The sequence below is a fragment of the Haemorhous mexicanus genome, chromosome 22 (assembly GCF_027477595.1).
Source record: "Haemorhous mexicanus isolate bHaeMex1 chromosome 22, bHaeMex1.pri, whole genome shotgun sequence".
Classification (NCBI taxonomy): domain Eukaryota; kingdom Metazoa; phylum Chordata; class Aves; order Passeriformes; family Fringillidae; genus Haemorhous; species Haemorhous mexicanus.
Genome location: NC_082362.1, coordinates 6668898 through 6687841, shown reverse-complemented (window position 1 = coordinate 6687841; position 18944 = coordinate 6668898). Strand labels below are relative to the sequence as shown.

The following is an 18944-nucleotide window of genomic DNA, read 5'->3' as shown; positions in this document are numbered from 1 at the left end:
TTTTTGGAGGGGGGGAGGTCTCGGTGCCATCCTAAGGCTGTTGCGGGTCCTCCCGGCCGCCAGGGGGCGCCGTGGCGCGGCGCGTGCCCGCCCCCGTCACGCGCGCCGATGGGCGCGGAGCGCTGAGGGCGGCGCGGAGGCCGCGGCCGGGCCGGGCCGAGTGAGGGGAGAGCCGGGGACTCCGCCGGCCCTTTCCCCGTCCTTCGGGCAGCGCTTCCTTGCGAGAACCCCGGGCATGGAGGCCGCGGGCCTTCCCACCAAGGAGTTGAGGTGAGTGGTGGGCGCGGAGGGGCGCGAGGCGCGGGGCTGAGGGCGGCTCCGAAAAGTGGCCGCGAGCGGTTACGTAAATAGGCGAGAATTAGCGAAACTTGTGTGTGTGTGTGCGTGTGCTTCTTATCGCAGAATTACACAAATTGGCCGCGTTGCGTAGTCATATGAAATAGAGGAGAAAAGCCGATTTTCTGGTGTGGAAGGTCGGTACTGGAGTGGTTCGGGGAGGCTTATGGGGCGTTTTGGGCTGCTCGGGACTTCCCGGAGCTCTGTTAATGTGTTATGAGGGCACGGGCATCTGCACTTCTGTCATGGACCGGCTGACAAGAACTTGTCAATTTCCCTGAGGAAGAACAAACTTGAGTAAACACTGAGCTTCTGCTTTAACGGTGTTTTTACGATGTGTCTTCACTCTCTGTCGGTGTCCTGTCTGGGCTCGATTCCTTCCCTGCAGAAACCTGCTTAGATGGGATTTGGGTAACAGTCTGTGACAGGAAAATTTAAACAGCCAAACTAACAAGCTGACGAGAGCTCAAATATCTTAAAAATCCTTTGAAGGCTTTATTATGAGCACTGTGACCCTGAGAAATTCTCCACTATTGAGTCATTTGAGGATTAGCAGCAGTGATGCTAAATAAGGACTTTAGTAGGTTGCTTGTATTTAGGACAGTGTTTGTTTCTACTTCTGAGATCTGTGGTTTTGCCAGTGCTGTGGTCACTGGGCATCTTGAGGAATTGAATTTCTGTCTGTTATGACTGATGGCTTCAACATTATTTCAGTTTTGTTTAATCAGGTAATTGTCTTACAAAATTAGTAACTGGAGAGTGTTCCCAAGTGCCATCCCCGGTGGCAAAATTACATCTGCAGCCTACCTACATTTTTTTTTCCCTAGAAATTTGTTTTGGAGTAGCTTTTGTGTGACTTCAGCATCGTCTTACAAAGATACACTATTAGTGAGGGAAATTATGTATCATTTTAATCTATTGTGCAAGGTTGTTTTCCAGCTTTCCTGTATCCATTTCTGTGTAAGTCACCTTGAGCAGGCAGTTGATTGTGGCATAAAAACACAGCCTTAATAATGGGCGTATTGATGGGATTTACTAATTATCAGTGTTTATAAGGTCATTATAGAATGCTAAGATTTATTATTTTTTAAGCCTGTCTGTCATGTAACAAGACTGACAATAAAGTGAATCTGTTTTTAGAAGCTCTGGTACTGCAGTAACCATGTTGTAAAGAAACAACAGTGCTGTGATGTGAATGTTGAGAGTCAGTGGCTTTGCTTGGTTCTGCTCAGAACTTTGAATGTTTGGGAGCTGGAGATTACATTTCTCCTTGCCTGCAGACAGGCACATGATCGATTCAAATCAACAATAAATTCTTTTAAACCCTGAGCTCATCGAATTAACCACATTAAATCTATTATGAAAAAAAAACAATTGACTGTGTGTGGTAGGACGTGATTGCAGCTTTTGTAACAGCCCAGCCACTGTGGTGGGAACGCCACAGGTTGTTTTTTTTCCAGCATTGCTGCACCTCAATTTGTCCTTTTGCGTTGGAAGCAATGCTGAATTCCACAAGAGCTGGAAAACCCTTATCAATCTCTTGACTTTAATGGGCCAGTCCTTCAGGGCATAGCTTGAACTGGGAGCAGATGGCATCGCTGAGCAGCGAGGATGCAGCTGAGCATTGCCAGGGGCTCTCCCTGGCCGAGGTGGAGAGCGGGCCCAGCCTGCGCAGCCGCTCGGCCAGCCTCAGCAGCACCGGCTCCAGCGGCCGCCTGCAGCTCCGGCACAGGGTGGCCCAGCTGATGGCCTGCGTGGAGGACATCAGCTCCGATGACGAGATCCACGAGGAAGTGTCTCGCACTCTGGATGAAGCTTTCCTCATCTGGGGGAAAAAGATGAAGGATAAGGGGCAAGAATTCAGGTTTTGCTCCCTCCCATTGGTTGTTTTTGTGGTGGTGTAGGGGCTGGCAGATAGATAGAACTTCTGTCTCTTTTCATCAACCAGAAATCTCTGGGGAAATTAGAATGTTCTTAGAGTGGGTTGCCTGTCCACATTTCAATTTTAGCATTGGTTTTGTGTGGTTTCTGTTTTTTTTAGACTACATCTAGTTACCTGGAATGTGGGCACAGCTTCTCCCCCTCCTGATGTCACAAGTTTACTTCAGCTCAACTCGCTGGGCCCCCCCACGGACATGTACGTTATAGGGTGAGTGATATTAAAGAGTTTGCTTTGTGAGTTTATTGCAAAACTGCTGGCTCTCAGCATGGTGTGTGTTGGGAGGACTGTGTGATGTGAATCACTGCCTGGGAGATGGTTTAACACCACTGCTACCAGAGGGTGAAGACCAACTTAGTCTCCTGTTAGTTAGACTAACTTACAACAGAGATGATTTATAGCAGTTAGCTGCTGCTGTGTGGTGTCAGAATGCAGAATATATTTTTTCTAAACACACAAAAAGTTTGGCCTGCTGGTTTTTTTTTTTGATAGCTTGTTCATTTTGATATGAAAGTTATTGGAAATTCAGCATGTTTTAAGGGAATTAATGCAAGCTTGTTAGGCACAATCTGTCACTGTGTTTTCCAAACTATGTTGAAATTCTGAAGTCCTGACAATCAGGTTTTTATAACACATCTTGAGTCTGGCATTGTCTTAAACTCTATCTTCAGGTGTATATAACCTCCTTTAATTTTGTTTTACTCAGTGTCAGATGTGTTAGATCTGTGTGTGAGTTAAACTGCTTGAATGAGAAACTGAACTGTAAGAATTTTCTGGGAACTGCGTTCTGCAAAGTTCTGTGAATTCTGTCCAAACCAAGTGGTGCAATGTGAGTAATTGTGATGTATTCAGCTTACAGGAGGTGAATTCAAAAATCACAAATTTTCTGTCTGACTTGGCATTTGATGATCCATGGAGCATTTTTTTCATGACTGTCTTGTCTCCCTTGGGATATATCAAGGTAATTATTTACACCACTCTTCAGTGTCACAGCACTGAAATAAAAGTCTAATTTTTTTTCCCTCAGATTATCCATAAAAGAGAAGTTGATGGTGTTTTTGCAGGTGTCTGTCACTTCCACAGGTCCACATGTGTTAGAGGTGATTCTTCACCACACCTGTGTTTTTCTGTTTTTCATGTGATGTGAACTCATACTGAACAGCATATTTCTTGTGGCCACAATATCTTTATCTCTCTCTTGTTTGTAGAAAAGTTTTTTGCTCTGTGCAATATTGGGGAACTGTGTTGTGATGCTTCTAATGTAGTCTTGCACTATAAATATCCCAAGCAATGGCAGTGATTTTCATTAAGATTGGTAAGGCTCCTTTATCTTGTTTTTTTTTTCTTTTTCCAGTTTGTTTGCAGGTGAAAGTAAATTGCATATGTGTAAAACATGATTTTAGTGGGTGTATATATTTACGTGAGGACTTGATTTTTGGTTGAAGACCTATAACATTATATGGGAATTGAAATGATAAGATTTTGGGGTGATATCAGGGACATAAGAGCAGCTAAAGTACTGGGTATTTTAATAATGCCAACAATAAACGTAGGAAGATGTCCTGGATTTCTCTAGTAAATTAAAAGCCTTTTGTAGTGATTTTCTAAACCAAGCACTATTTCTGGCTGATTTTGCTGAGGTGATTGCATTATCTGCATGCTAATCAGACTCAGTAGTTGTGCTGTTCTTTTAATTGTAATTAAACAAAACAAAGGACCCATTGGGAATTACAAAAAGGAAAAAACCCACATTGTTCACTCTGGCCTAAGTCATTGCTGATAAAAATTCAAAATCTGGCCGTGGGCTGACGTTCAGGCCCTGTATACACACAGTTAGAAGAATTCCTGCTGGTATGCCTGGCTGATTTTGAATTCTAATTTAGAACAGAGGCAGTTTGGAGCACACTAATGAATGGATGCTGCCACCTAATGGCTTTCAGCAGGACTCGATTAGCTCCAGTAATAAGGGGGAGCTGTCAGGCCAGGTCAAAATCAAACCAGGCAGCAAGGAAAGGTTATCCCAGGACTTAGCCAGGAATTTGGCTGAGCAGGAGAGGAGCACTTACCCCTTGGCTGACCCGTGCTGAGGTTGGGTGTGGAGGGAGAGGTGTCATCCTTGGGACATTCTGTCCCCTCAGTAGCAGGGTCTGTTTTCAGAGTGTTCAGTTGGTCACAGTCCATTCTTCCACCATCCACAGGATCCTGTTCCCTCTGTGCAAGGGCTTTGCTTGATTTGGCTCTAAGGGCTGGTGGGACTGGTGCTGGTTCCAGCAGGGGAGGGGTCAGTGCCTTGTTGTGCTCAGGTCCTGTGGATCTTGAGAAACCTCTGAGGACTGGCCACAGCAGAGTGAAATAAAGCAAATAAATAATAAAGGGACTGGAAGATCTTGGTGCTTCATGAATGTAATTATGGAAAGGAGAATGCTGACTACTAAAATATTTATGCATCATTAGTAATTGCAATCCATTGTTTCAGTATTCTGTGGGGTATTTTGTTGGGTTCAAGGACAATGAAAACATTAAAATATATTCGGAAATAATTGTGTAGATAGGGAGACAAAGGAGGAATTCTGTTTTAAATTTTGGGCTGAATTTTTTTGCTTCTCCAGCAGTTGTATAGTCAGTTTTATTCTAATGTAGTCTTTTTCTAAATTAATCCAGCATAAAATTGAACTACAGTTAATGTATTTCAATGCCTGTATTTTAAATTGAATCATAATCATTAAAACACAATGAATTTTGTGTCTCATGCCAGGATCATTGTAAAGTCCATAAATGTTCAATGAAGGACATCTTTATTAGACAGTTTCCACACACACAAACCAAAAAAAAACCCAAACCACAAAAGCCTGTCTTATGTGTCTTATGTGCTCTCTAAGTGTTTGGTAAATCAGTTTTTACAGGCACTGCAGGGCAGGAGGTTCTGCTGTTTGCAGCTCATTGTTTTTGCAGATGCCTGGAATGACTGCTGTGCTTTTGAGGGCATTTAGAATATTTAATGATCTGCTCAAGGGTGCTTCAGTTTGAAAAAGCTGCTGCTGTTGGAGGACTTGTAGGTGTGAGTTATAAAGCTTTTAGGTGAAAAGTGAAGGATTTGGTCCTTCATCAACAGGATTCTTAAAGGCAGAAACAAGAGGCTGGTGAGGCAGAAGAAAAGTCTTTAAAGAGGTTTGGGCAGGTGCCTGTTTTGAGATTGACTTAAGATTGAAATATAATGTTGGAACTGTGTTAATTAGCTGAGGAATTGATCAGATTTGTTCATAAGGAATATGTTTTTCACAGCACTGAAATGAGTCTGCATTTACTGTGTCACAGTATTGAGGCCAGGCTTGGTGAGGGAGTTGCATGACTTCTGCTGTGGCCTTCTTCCCCTGAAAGCTCATGTGAAGTAAAGCCAAGGAACTCCTGGAAATGACCATTCCTTTTTTCTGTCTCCCAGCTCTCCTCAGTCCGCATGCAGGGGCTGCTGCTTCTGATCTTTGTGAAGCACGTGCACCTTCCCTTCATCCGGGACATCCACACCCACTACACCCGCACGGGCCTCTTTGGCTACTGGGTAAGGACTGCCTCTGGGCACTGCTGGTGCTCTGTGCCTCTCCATGGCTCCCTGCTGGGACAGAGAGGGTGTGGCTTCATTAAAAATTAATAACCTGACAGGCAGACTCATTGTCTGAACCTCGTATGCAGCACAGAGCGTAATTTCAGATTTCAGCTCATTTGCTGACATGCAACAAGTTGTGTAGAAAGAGATTGTACTGATTTAAATCTTAATTGCAAGAATTGAAAGGTTACAGGTGGTGCTAGTTCCATTTGCAGGCACTGCCTGCAGTTTCAGGGAATTGTTCATCTCCCGTGCCAGGGGAACAAAGGAGGAGTCAGCGTCCGCATGTCCCTCTTTGGGCACACGATCTGTTTCATGAACTGCCACTTGCCAGCTCACATAGAGAACACCGAGCAGCGACTGGATGACTTTGAGAAAATTCTGGAAATGCAGTTTGAAGGAGAGGATATTCCAAGTCCCTTGGATCACGAGTGAGTTGTTCGCTCAGTTCTGTGTTATTTTTATCTATTATAGGGTGAACTCTTGCACTGAAGAGTTTTGAGTTTGGATTTCTCATCCATTATTTTATTTTAAATGTCCCTTCAGCCTTGACCCTGAACCCTGGGAGGAAAAGATAACCTAAAAGACAGATGTCTGTTTTACAAGACTCTTCTCTTGCAGTCTCTAATTACATTCATTTGTTAGCATATAGACTGTACATGTCATGCAGGAAAGCTTTAGAAGCTAAAGCCTGTTTATACCAAAAATCCTTTAGGTTGCTGTTAAGTGTTCAGAGATGTAAGACACAGGAGAAGTTAATATTCAGACGATAATAAGCAAGCAGCAAGAATGCAAGTGACTTAATTTACTGTTTCAATTACTTCAGTTTTTTGTTTAGCAGCAGGTTGTCCCTGTGTAAGCTTATCTATAGCTACTTAATGTTTGTGTTAAAGCTGTTTGCATTAAGTAATAAAAGTGATTAGAACACCTAATTAGTATAATGGCTAACATTCTGTCAAATTCTTCCCTTGAGTTAATAGATTCATATAAATCTTCCTTGTTTGATGCATCTTGGTTTGATTTAAAGGCTTCTCTTCTGGTTTGGAGACCTTAACTTCCGGATAGCAGATTATGGGATACACTTTGTCAGAGAATCAATCAATAACAAGCGTTTCAGTCTGCTCTGGGAAAAGGACCAGGTGGGTTGGCTCAGTCTCTTTGGGGGTTTGGTTTTGGTTCTAATGCACACAAACACAAAGTGGTAGTTAAATTACACCTTAAACTTCTGATTTCTGTTAAAGAACACAAACTCAGAGCAGTCACAAGGTGGAATATGAGGTGGTCATAAGCCCCAGTTAACTGCAAACTTTTTCTGCTTTTGTGCAGTTTCTTACTGGAGATTTCTTTGAACTTCATATCTTGTCAGTTGTTCCTCACCTTTATCTATCCTTCCAGTAATTCTTTTTAAGACAACATAATTCTGGATGTTTTAGGTAGAATTGCCTCTAAACTTTTAGATGGATTGTGTCGAGAGTTCTGGCTATAACAAAGAGGCCTTTCTAAATTTACCTTTCCAGTGTTGTACTGACTGCAGTGTTGAATTCTTGGAAGATGCTTTCCCAGTCGTCCTTTAAGCTCTGATTTTTTAAACATAATCTTTAAAAGTTACTTTTTATTTCTGCAGTTAAATATGGCAAAAAAGGAGGAAGCATTTCTGAAGGAATTCAAAGAGGGTCCTCTGCAGTTTAAGCCCACCTACAAGTTTGACCTTGACTCAGAGGTCTATGACACAAGGTAAAAGATAAAATGAGTTTAGATGTGGAATATGAGAGTGAATGTGGTGCTTGGTTAAATATCCCTTCAGTAATCAGCAAACCCGAATTTCCTGAGTGTACTGGGGCTGTTGAGTTGTTCTGTTCGGCTTGGATTGATCAAATCTGAATGAATGAATATTTTTGGCTGAAGAAGCTGGGGTCTGCTGATTGTATGAGGGAAGTAATGAAACAACCCAGCTGCCTTTTTGGAAAGACCAGATTAACAAAATAAATGAGCACTTGTTTAAGCTGCTTCTGTTTTGTTCTTTCCTGCTAGAAGTGCTCATTGATTGTGAAAAAGGAGGAAAAGTATATTTGTCTGTCATTTTTGCTTCCTTCTCTGTGTAAGCGTTTCATTTGTTATGCTGGTATGTGAAAATTAATGTATCTTTGTCTTTATTGATTACTTTAAGTTGAAGATGGGGTATCTTAAATTTCCAAAGTTTTTCTGTGATATTAAAGTCTGTTTGTTAAGTATTAGTCTTATGTTTCCACAGAAGGATAAGTTCCTGTCCAAACAGGGTTTTGTACTGATCTTTTTCTTTACTTCCAGAGAACAGAAGTCCCTATTTTGGTTTAAGTAAGAAGAGAACTTTCTCAATTTCGTAGTGATTTTTTTAATATTTCAGAATCAAAACAAGGCTCCATCTGAGCTTTTGATTTGATTTTTGTGAAATATTTGAAAATCAGATGACAGCTGATTTTCTTTAGGAATTTTCTTAACCTGTCTGAAAGCTGCAGTGTTATCTACTCTGCTGTTGCACTTAATATTGGAAGTTTATTTATGTGGACCCAAAGACATTTTGCTTCCTAATTTAATATAACAAGATGTAATGGAACCAGCAGTAAATCCATCTTAAAAAGAAAATACTTTAAAAAACCCAAACCTGGACATTTTACAAATGATTCACAGCCTGGTTGTCTGTATTGGCTGATGAGAGAACAAAAAGTGTGGTTTCACATTCTGTGTGCATCCTGCTGCTGCTCAAGCTACCAGAGAGACTTTGCTCCGAGGGGGTGACCAGCAGGACCTCAAGGCAAGCACCCTGAAAAAGTTGCTTTTACTGAAGCCCAGAGAATTTTAGTTTTGATACTTCTTCAATGTGAATTCTGAGGGTTTGTTTCCCATCTAATATTCCATTTTCTCTAAACCAGGGAGTGTTTTACCTTAAGCTGTTCTTTTGGTATTTCCTGCACAGCAGAGCAGACATCTGGCATCTCCTAAAGATTTCTGTCCGTTTATAGAATTACTGCAGTAAGTGGGATAAGGGCCCTTAGTCATTTCAAATCTTTCCACTTTATTAAAGGTAGGAAGGGGTAAAACAAAATTATATTGGATATTGAACTAAATGGCCTTGGTTTTGACATTTAAACTGACAGTTTTCCTTACACATCCTGCTTTTAACTTTCATAATCCAATCCAGTCCATTCTAATTCCTCTTCCATAGGGTATGATCTTTTCTCCATTTCAATTTAAGTGATCCACCCATCCAGAGAGTTGCTGTTAAGCCTTCCTCACACTATACAGAGAACCACAGAGGGCTCATGTCTTCTGGTGTAATTGAGATGGTATAAAAGGAAACTCTGCATTGTGATAAGTTAGATATACAGTACAGTTGCAGGCACAACTTCCTTGATTATGGAATTTTGAAAGCCCGTTGTTAGGAGACAGCAGTAGCTTGCAAACCTGAAATGCAGGCTGGTACAATTTAGAGGAATTTCAAATAAAGCATTGCTGTGGTACCTGTGATTACCATAAGCTACCCGAGTTTGTCCTGTCTTGTGTTGTTAAAAGAAACTTGCGCTCAAATATTTTGAATAATTTCAAACGTCATTCAGACTCTTCCTACATATTCCCTATGTTTACACTCTAATTTCTCAGAATATCTGTGTGGAGCCTAGGCCAGTTGTTGTATTATGTCTAAATTCATGCATGTTTTTACAGGGTTTTAGGAGAAAGTATCATTTCCTGTATGAAGCCAACTAACCCACTGAAATGTCCTTCTGCCCTTCATTTTACTCCTCTTTCAGAAAGCCATGATCTATGCTGAATGGAGTTCAAATTAAGGAAACATTGCTTGTAAAACACATTAATCAGAGCTGTAAAATGAAGCCTGCATATGATTGCCTCCTTTTATTAATATGTATCTCATAGTCTTTGAAATCTGAGTAGATTTTGCACAGCATTCTTAGCTTTTGGCAACTTGTTTCTCTGCTTATTTCACTTTTTGCCTTACATTTTTGCAGTGAGAAGAAAAGAAAACCAGCATGGACAGATAGAATTCTATGGAAAGTGAAAAATCTCAGCGAGGCTGCTTCAAAAGAAGATGAATTCCCTGAAGAAGAGAATCCAATTTCTGTGACTCTGAATAACTATGTCAGTCACATGAGCTATGGCATCAGTGATCACAAACCTGTCACAGGAACTTTCAAACTTGAGGTGCTGTCCCAGTTATGCTGTCAAGAAAAAGTTTGTTTTACTCCGTGTTGCCTTACAGCAGCTGATTTCCTAAACCATAATCTCTGTTACATTCTGATCATAATGAAGGCAGCAAATTGCTGTCAGGTTATTTCCAGTCAGTTAAAGAGTCCCACAGGTGGCAATTGTGGCAGAGAATAACTGAAAGAATAACTGAAAGACAGGCTTGACTGAATTGAAACTCTGTTTTTTGGTGTAGATGAAGCCTCTTGTCTCAGATCCCCTGGTCGTGCTGAATCCTGAGGGTGAGTGGAGTGCAGAGCACGATGTTCTCATCCGCTACTCTGCAGCACCTGAGCTCCCCAGCAGTGCTTGGGACTGGATTGGGCTCTTCCAGGTAATGTTACCTCATCATGGCTCTTCAACAAAAATGGGAATGTGCCTGCAGGAGGTCTGGAGAGTTTTAGAGCCCTGATTCTTGCTAGTGCAGAACTCTGTGAAATAGTTGTGTCCTTGGTTGCCGGTAGTTTCTGTAGTTTAGCTGTACAGCATCTGAGTTCTTCTACACCCTCTTAAATTCTCTGCTAAAATAATCTGGTTGTTTATTGAAGTAAAATGTTGCAGAAGCTGCGGAAAGGAGTTGATGCAACAAAAATAAAAGTCAATCAATGGAAGGGTGAGAGAGCAGAGCAGTCCCACCCTCCCAGAAACAGAAGATGTGTGCGTGCCCCCAGAATGTTTTGATCCTTGGGGTGTTTTAATTACGTCAGTGAAACAGTAAACATCTCTCACAACTTTGTTTTTCATGTAGTATGGCTTTTGTTTCCATCAGGAAGCTGATAGTTTGTATCTTTCTCTGCAGGTGACTTTCAGGCATGTGAAGGATTATGTTACTTATGCTTGGGTGGAAGATGATGAAATTTCTTCCAGCAGAGACAGCAAAGAAGTCAGTTGTATTTCTTTCTGATGTAGTTTTCCATAGAGTAGCATTGCAGGTCTGTTCCATATCCCCTTCCCCTCAGGAATTCTGTATCCTCTTCCCAGTTGAAGCTAGTTGGGAACGATCCCTCTTCCTAATTCTTCCTATTGAATGTTTTGGTCCCTCTTTAAAAACTGCAGTCTGCTACAAAGCCTTCTAGTAGTGATTACCTAAAGTGATTTAAACAAAAAAAAAAAAAAATCCCTTATTTTGATGCAAATGATAAATAACCAGAGATACTTACCTGAACAAATAGAAGTTGAAATTGGGAACGGTGGCTCCTTGGGACAGGAGCAAACCAAGCTCGTGGAGTGCTCTGCTGTTGCCACCAGGAGGCAGCTCCACTCCCTCTGCTGCTCTCTGGCTCTGGCCCTTCCCTTCCAGCCACTCTGGGTCCCTTCTCCCTTGTCACTGAACCAAGCCTTCTGCTGTCATGGTGAAGGATATTCCTTCTCCTCCCTGATTTAATTTTCAGATGGTTTCCTGAGTTATTTCTGTCCCCATCCGTTTTAGTTTACATTTTAAAACGTGCTTATAAATAGCAAATACTGATTTTGATGGTGTCCTGAAGGGCTTTTTTGTAAACTTCTTTTGCTGTGGAAATTGCTCATTGCCTGTTCTTACTCTTGCCAGGTTTACATGAGTGCTTCAGAAATACCCAAGATGGGAGGAGAATTTTTGCTTTGTTATTTTAGCAATAACTTGCAGTCAATAGTTGGCATCAGTGAACCTTTTCAGGTAATACATTAGGAAGCATTGATTAATGTTGATGTGTGTGTGTGTGTTTTTTTTTTTTTTTTATTACTTCATTTGTTTTCATATGCACCTGAGCATAACTGTGTTAATCCTTGGGAAGGTGGCAGCAGAAGGAATTTTTAAAAGAATATGTTCTGGCTAAAAAGAATTTGCTGATGTGCTGAAAGACTTTGAGTAACTGTTACAGCATCTTTATGTAATGGTATGGATAATGGAGAGGAACACAGTGCTTTTGAATTGTTAATTTGGTTTTTATCCTGTTTTTCTCCTAGATTCAGCCTAGCCAAACACCAATAGAAAAGGATGTGCCAGAGGAAGAGAGCAGTTTGCTGCAGCAACCTGACAATCCAAAATCAGTTGATGATTCTGAAAATAGAAAGGGCATTTAATGGTCCTGGTTCAGCTGTCAGATGATTCTTTATGTCTTAGTGATTGTAAGCTTTTGCTCTTAGAAGATGGAGTAAGACAGGTAGGAATGTTCAGAAACTTTGGAAGCTCGTAGAAGATAATTTATTGTGGAAATGGTTATTTTTATTCTGGGGAGAGTAACTCTTGCACTGGGTGAGAACTGTAAAATAGCACTTCAGGAATGCTGTATGTTTTCAGGTGATAGACATTTCTGATGTAATGATTTAACCTAAGGAGGTTGCAATGTTGAATAGATTTTTAGGCTTGTTCCTTTTTTTGTAGAGGATATTTTATTTACGATGCAATATTTACTATGCTGTAACCACTTAATAATTGATTTCCAAATTTTGAGTTTAAATGAAGTTATTTAAAAATTATTTATTAGATACAGCTAGTTAGCTTGTTTTGAAATTTTATTTGACTTTCAGATGTAAGCTAATTACCTTTTGGGAAACACCAGTGACAACAGGTCACATGAAAAACAAAATCTTTGGAGTGTGTAAAGTCTCCTTGGGTAGATCCTTCTCTTCATGCCTTACTGAAGAACTCTTAGTAGGATTTTCAATATCTGATTCTTCCAAATTGAAATACATTTATCAAAATGCACTATTACTGATTTTAAATTCTTATTTTATAAAGCAATTAAGCAATTTGCCTATTGCCTTTACCCCCCTCATTAAAAAATGTAAAATAAACCCATTTTTATACCAGTTCCTGGCTTGGAGTGAGCCAGGATCCCACAGCTAACTTCTGAGGGAAATTGCAGAAGTTGAGAAATGCTTTAGCATAAAGGAGCAGCTCATGGTTGATGATTTGGCATAATCTTTGAAAATTGTAAATATCTTCAATTTTTAGCAATCAGTCTGCAAACTTTCTGTTTTTCCAGAGGTGCTCAGACCTTTCTGTATGCTGTGCACTTGAGGGTGGAGATGGAATAGAAATTTCCTGTACCTTTAGGAACCTGGAAGGTAGTTAGCTTCTGAAAGGGTCTTGTTTCTTGGTGGGGAAATAGAGATCTTTGGAAAGGATAGGAAACATTCCACTGAATCTCAGACTGCAGAGCTGGGACAGAGCACACAGAGTCTCCCATGCTCTGTACCCACAGCTCCCTCCCAGGCGTGGTGAGCAGAGTTAGTCACTCCTCATTGGCACAGGGATGGAAAAGAGCAGGTTTGGTTCAGGTGGAAGAGCAAGGGATGTTGGGATGTTCATGCTGGAATTCAGCTTCAGAACTGAGTGGATTCCTTTTTGCTCTTTTTCTCAAAGCCTCATTTTTTTCAGGGTTGTTTTGAGATAGAAAGTTAACAGCTTGATAGGATATTTGTTTTGCTTTTATCATTCACAGCATAAAACCTTTTGAGGTCCAGGTGTCTTTGTGTCCTGTTGAAGCTCTGACATAGGTTTCTGGTTACGTAGTGCAGTGGGCTTCAGGAACACTTGGCCTCTGTAGGTTTTAGTTGTATCTCAGCTTGATGCTTGGTGTTGGGAATACTTGGTGAGTAGTGAGGGCAGGTTCAGAGGATACTGTGTGCATTGCATGGATTAACACTGCCTTGAGGTTTACAGTTTGTACATTCCTGTTACTCTTTGGAACCATATTAGAAACAGTTTGCCCATTTATACTGGTCTCCCAAGAATTTGTTTTGCACTGAATCTTCCAGATATGTGACTTCTCATGGCAATTAGGGCATCAGACAAACCCCTGCTTAGAACTGCAGTCCCTTCTGCAGTTCCTGAGTTGATCTCTGTCTCTGGTTTCACTGGTGTAACTCTCTGACCATTCTCCATGCAAGGAGATTCTGTGGAGAGCCCAAAGAGCAGTGGGGCTTTGAATTCCAGACCACAGCTGGCAATTTACTGTGGACCAAGATCCAGTTTCTTCTAAGCAGGGTGCATCTGCTGGGCAGGAGCAGCTCAGAGGGAGCCATGCAGCCTCTTTGCAGGGGCCAGACACTCGAGATCCTTTGTGTTTATGGGAGCTGAGACCCCTCTGTCACTGGACACAGAAGCTGCATTTTGTAAACTGATCCTTTGAACCACAGGACTTCCCGGAAAATGCCCCCAGCAGCTGGGATTGGAGCTGCTTGTGTGTAAGGAGGATGCTGCACAGAACTCTGCACTTCTTTCTTCAGTATTATGCACACAGAGGCACTTTTGTTTACTACTGTTACCTATGGTAGCTTTTCAAACTATTCCATGACATGTAATGATGCAATTTCTGATGAAATTTATCTTTTCTTAAAACACCTTTAATTGGATGTTATAATCACTGGAAATGTTTTTATACTCATGTGTTTTTCTTTTCATGTACCTCTAAAATAAATCCTGGCAGTGAAGTGTTGTGCATGGTTTGTGTTAATTTGAGAAGGAACAGAATGGTTTGGGTGGGGAGGATTAATTTGTAACTTTTTTCTGAGGAGCTTGTTGTAGTCATATTTGATGCACTGATACAAAGTATTTTAGAAGGAAATTAGTTACAATTTATGGTAGGGCTTGAGCAGCAAAAGAAGAGCAAGGATAAATGCTGTTTTTCCTTTGGACAAAGCAGATTCATCTTATTTTTTTCCCTATTTCAATGAATCCAGTATTAAATGCTCTTGTGGTTTTGCATTTTCTGTCCCTCTTCCCCATTGAGGTTTTGACATTTTCCTTGTAAAAATGCCCAGACCACTTGACATTGTTTCTTAATTTTTGAGAGCAGGTTCTTCTAATTTCTCTTTTTCACAGTGAATTTTTCATGGTGTGATTTGAGGTGTCTCTTTTGCCTTTACGAAAGATCTGCTAAGTTATGCATCATATTTAAGATTTTATATATTTTAATATAAATTTGCACTCGACATCCATCTAAGGATAACTTTTCACAACTCCCCGCTGTTGAAGAATTAATTTTCAAATGGGAGCTATATATCCCAAGGAATGTTGAGTCTAGCCTCATTTAACTCCCATATATTTCTGATTGCTGGCTAACCTCAGGATGTGCAGTGTATCATTGCACACAGATAGTACAGCTCTGTGTAAACAGGAAATATTTCTAAGATGTCTTGCGTGTTTGTGAGACCCTAAAAATACGTTCTGATAAAGACCATTGTTTCTACTACCACTGCTTCCTTCTCTTCTCTTGGACACTGAGTGACACTCAGATGAACTTGTCTGAATTAATATACTGCAGTGGAAAGGCCAGTAGAACAAAGCTGGAGTTAGGTTTTCCTTGAGAGAGGAAATTATACCTTTTTTGAGAGCTCTGTGTTGCTAACAGGAAACTTCCTGTGGCTCTTTCTGCCCCTGGATTTAAGAATTGCTGTTTGCACGTGATTGACACGAAACAATTTCAATTTAATATACACTTACTCTGGAAAATTATCTGCTCAGGAACTGCCCTGAACTTGTTTAATTGCTTCAATTTGAGGAACACCATGGATCTGTGTTTGTACATCCCACCTCCCTCCATTACAGTGGAACTGTCATCTTTCACTTACAGGGTGTCTGCAGTTAAGGAGAACTTTGTGCATCCTAGAAAGCAGCAAGAGAAATCTGTGTGGGAACAGTTAAACACAGCTTGGGAGAATCACTGGAGTCAAACAGTGAAGTGTGAGATCTGGGGATGCAAACTGGCAAGAGGAAATGCAGAGGTGCAGGAAGAATACAGAAAATGTGAATATAGGCACCACAAAAGGATGAAAAATAGGATAGAAAATATTTTAACCTGCTAACTGTGCTTTGAAACTGGCAGTGCTCAAGCACCGACATCAGCTCTGGTAGGGAATGCTTCAGCATCATTTGTCAAGTTCTAATTGCACTGTAACTGTGGTTTTACAGCTCAGCCTCATCAGAGACCACACTCTGCTCCTCTGTGCCCTTTTTGTTTTGTTCTTTTAAAGTTTTTTCTGCAGTTTCTTTCTTCTGTTTTTACCTTTTTTTCCCCTCTTACCACTCACCTGTAGCCCATTTTCAGAAGGCTTTTTTGCACATAATTCTGGTGTCTGCATCACAGGAGCCATACCACTAACACAGCTTTGGTGTTCTGCCCATTGTGATTTCTCTCTGTAGAAAAGGGAGGTAAATCAGGCTGGGTATTGCTCCTCATTACTGAGAATAGGGTGGGTTTGTTTGGGGAAGTGACAGTGTTGGGTTTTAAAATGTGATAAAATCTATTTTTTTTTTAGTAGAACTCTGTATTGGGAAGTAAGTACTCAAGGAAACAATTGTTGGACTGGAACAATCTTGTGTATAACAGCTAAGGAAGCATAAGAATAATTCCAGATATGAAACACAGAACCTTTCTTTGCAGTTGCTGAACAGAACTGTTACCTGTATTTGCTCTGGAGTGGCCAGTGCTTGCTAATCTTATTAATTAATCTTGTTAATGCTTTCTTGGCAAGCATTATCAACTGCAGTTGGTTTATAGTCGAGTTGAAAACTCAAATTTGGCCCTTCCAAGAAAACAGAAGGAATTATATCCTGAGCAAATCTTAAAATAACTGAAATTTAGACTGATTTTTTTCCCCCTCAGTCACAGGCAAGATATGTGATATCTTTTTTTGGAGGGTGATAGGTCTGGCCACTCTATTAATGGATGGCATGATCATTATGAGGCTCTGTAATTGCACTTAAACCAGCATTCACCAGATTATTTTTCTCCTATTTGTAGGAATTTTCATACAGTAACGTGCCAATTAATTTCCTTTGCCATGATTAGTTAGCTGCTCAAGGACTCAATTAATAATGATTCCATTCTGCAGCAGTTTGCAGAACTTCCTGTAGTTACCATGGGAGCAGTCAGGGTTTTTTATTGCTTGCTCTTGGAGGCAAAGATGAAGGATTTTTTCTGCACAAAATCTCTTGGTAGATTTTTGAAGTCCACCATGGGATTGTTTCGTGCCAACACTTCTGAAACAGCATCCGCAGCGACCTGACTTTTCTGAGCCTGGTGGGACAGAAATGGAACAGCAACAAAGTTGGAGGCAATAAACACAAACATAAATTTAGGCTTCTTGGAACTGTCGTGGCACATTGGAGCGAGTGGAAACCAGTCTTGAACTTCATTGTTTCAGCTCACACCTAACACTTGGTATAAATACAGAGGTTCATCTTTTCCTCTCACAACAGGGCTCTGAACCAAAGGCTGCACTTAGTCAAGGTTGGCTGCTGCTGCTGCTGCTGCACACTGAAACCAGAGCTGTCCATAAAGAATTGAGGGAATTACAGACTTTCCTTGGGAAAATGGAGCTGCAGGTTGAACGTGTCCCTACGGGAGAAATCATCCGCGTGGTCGGGCGCAAGGCAGAGCGCAGGACTGTAAGCCTGGCTTTTATTGTTCTCTGGCCCCTTCTGGTACTGTTGGTTACACAATAACCAACTTAGAGCTGAACTGAGCAACTCCAGAGTAAGAATGGGAAGGGTTTGCGAGGCTGGTTGGTCATTGGAGTGACTGGAGCTGTGTTGTGAACAGTTTTTTCTCTCTGGGATGGAATTAGTAGCAGTGAAGTGAGTGGGAGTTTAGAAAATAGTTATGATTTATTTCCTGTAGAAATACTGCACTGACCCAAAGCTGGTGTTTGGCCTGGCTCTATGAATTCTGTCAGAATTCTGGGAGCACTTTCAGACAGCAGAGGAAGGGAAAGAGCTTTGAAAGAGTTATTTTGTTCCTCTTGTGTTGGTTGTGCTGTCATGGGGTTCATGCCCTGAATGGTATAGGAAGGTTCCCATATGGAAAATTCAGTGGTACGGGCACATATTAACAAACTTATAAATATCTCAAGGAGCTGAATATTCTGTTAACTTGGCACTTTATTGACTTGTTTTCAGGGTTTGTATGTAAGCAACTGGAAATCCATGAGCTGATCTTTTCTGGTTTGACACAAACAGTTGAGAAGGATGCTATTTTTCTAAGAATAATTTCAGTTTTCTTGGAATTAATGGCTGTTCTGCGTGTTTTGCTTCAGAATATTTTCTATCTGCATTTGTATAATCTTTAATTAAAGGAGCCTAAAGAAAAGGAACTGAGTAAAATTTAAAAATGTTTGGAAGTACCTAAGTGCAACTGTGAATTTCTCTCTCTCTCTGTCATAGCTATTTAAAACCTATTTAACAGATCTTCAGCTCTGGTAGAGCCATCTTGTACTGAAGTGCACATCTGTGCATGTTGCTGCTGTTTCCTAGCATTGTCTTTCTAGTGACTAATCTGAAACTTAATCTGAAAATGAGCTGAGACATTTACTGTGTGGTTTCACAATTGTCAGGTAGAGTCATTTTTACCTGAGAAAAAACCTGCAGCTTCCTCTGCCTTGTTAGGAGAGGAGACAGTGGCAATTCTGGGGTTCTTTGGTTTGCAGGAGTGTTACTGACTTATTTGTAGCGTTACTAGGGAACTCTGGCCGGACTGAAGTGTTGTTCCCAGGGGAGAATGTTCCTTTAAACCTTAGCGTGTGCCGAGGTCCTGGGGAAGACATCAAAGAGAGAAAAGGTATCGGTTCAACTTTATAAAAAGTTTTAAACACTTATTAACCTTCCGTGAAATGAAAACTTGCTACTTTGTGTGTCAAGCAGTGGCCAGAGAGGGGTGGTTTAAGAGAAACTTTAAGATACTTTAAACTGCTGCAGGAGTGGCAAGAGCAGAGCTTTTTTACTCTTTTAGCTCAGAGCGGTTCAGGCTGTTGGAGTTCACTGCGTAGAATTTCCTGTAGATCCTGACGAGACTGCCTCGGGTATTTCACACCTGTGTGGGATGAACCAATCTGCTGCTCACAGCGGAT

General features: G+C 41.0%; 1 protein-coding gene across 2 annotated transcripts; it reads left to right on the top strand.

Moving 5' to 3' along the window:
* Window positions 1-99: 99 nt before the first annotated feature.
* INPP5K (inositol polyphosphate-5-phosphatase K) lies at window positions 100-14528 on the top strand. Of its 2 annotated transcripts, XM_059865677.1 has the most exons (13): window positions 100-270; window positions 2378-2485; window positions 3128-3236; window positions 5715-5831; window positions 6135-6307; window positions 6904-7015; window positions 7501-7610; window positions 8184-8210; window positions 9878-10070; window positions 10309-10446; window positions 10912-10995; window positions 11662-11766; window positions 12057-14528. In XM_059865677.1, the coding sequence occupies exons 1-13, from the start codon at window positions 236-238 to the stop codon at window positions 12171-12173; spliced, it is 1428 nt and encodes a 475-aa protein (XP_059721660.1). In that variant the 5' UTR covers window positions 100-235; the 3' UTR covers window positions 12174-14528. The 2 variants fall into 2 exon arrangements, with proteins under 2 accessions (XP_059721660.1, XP_059721661.1); XM_059865678.1 differs by lacking the exon at window positions 8184-8210 and having other exon boundaries at window positions 105-270.
* The last annotated feature ends 4416 nt before the right edge of the window (window positions 14529-18944 follow it).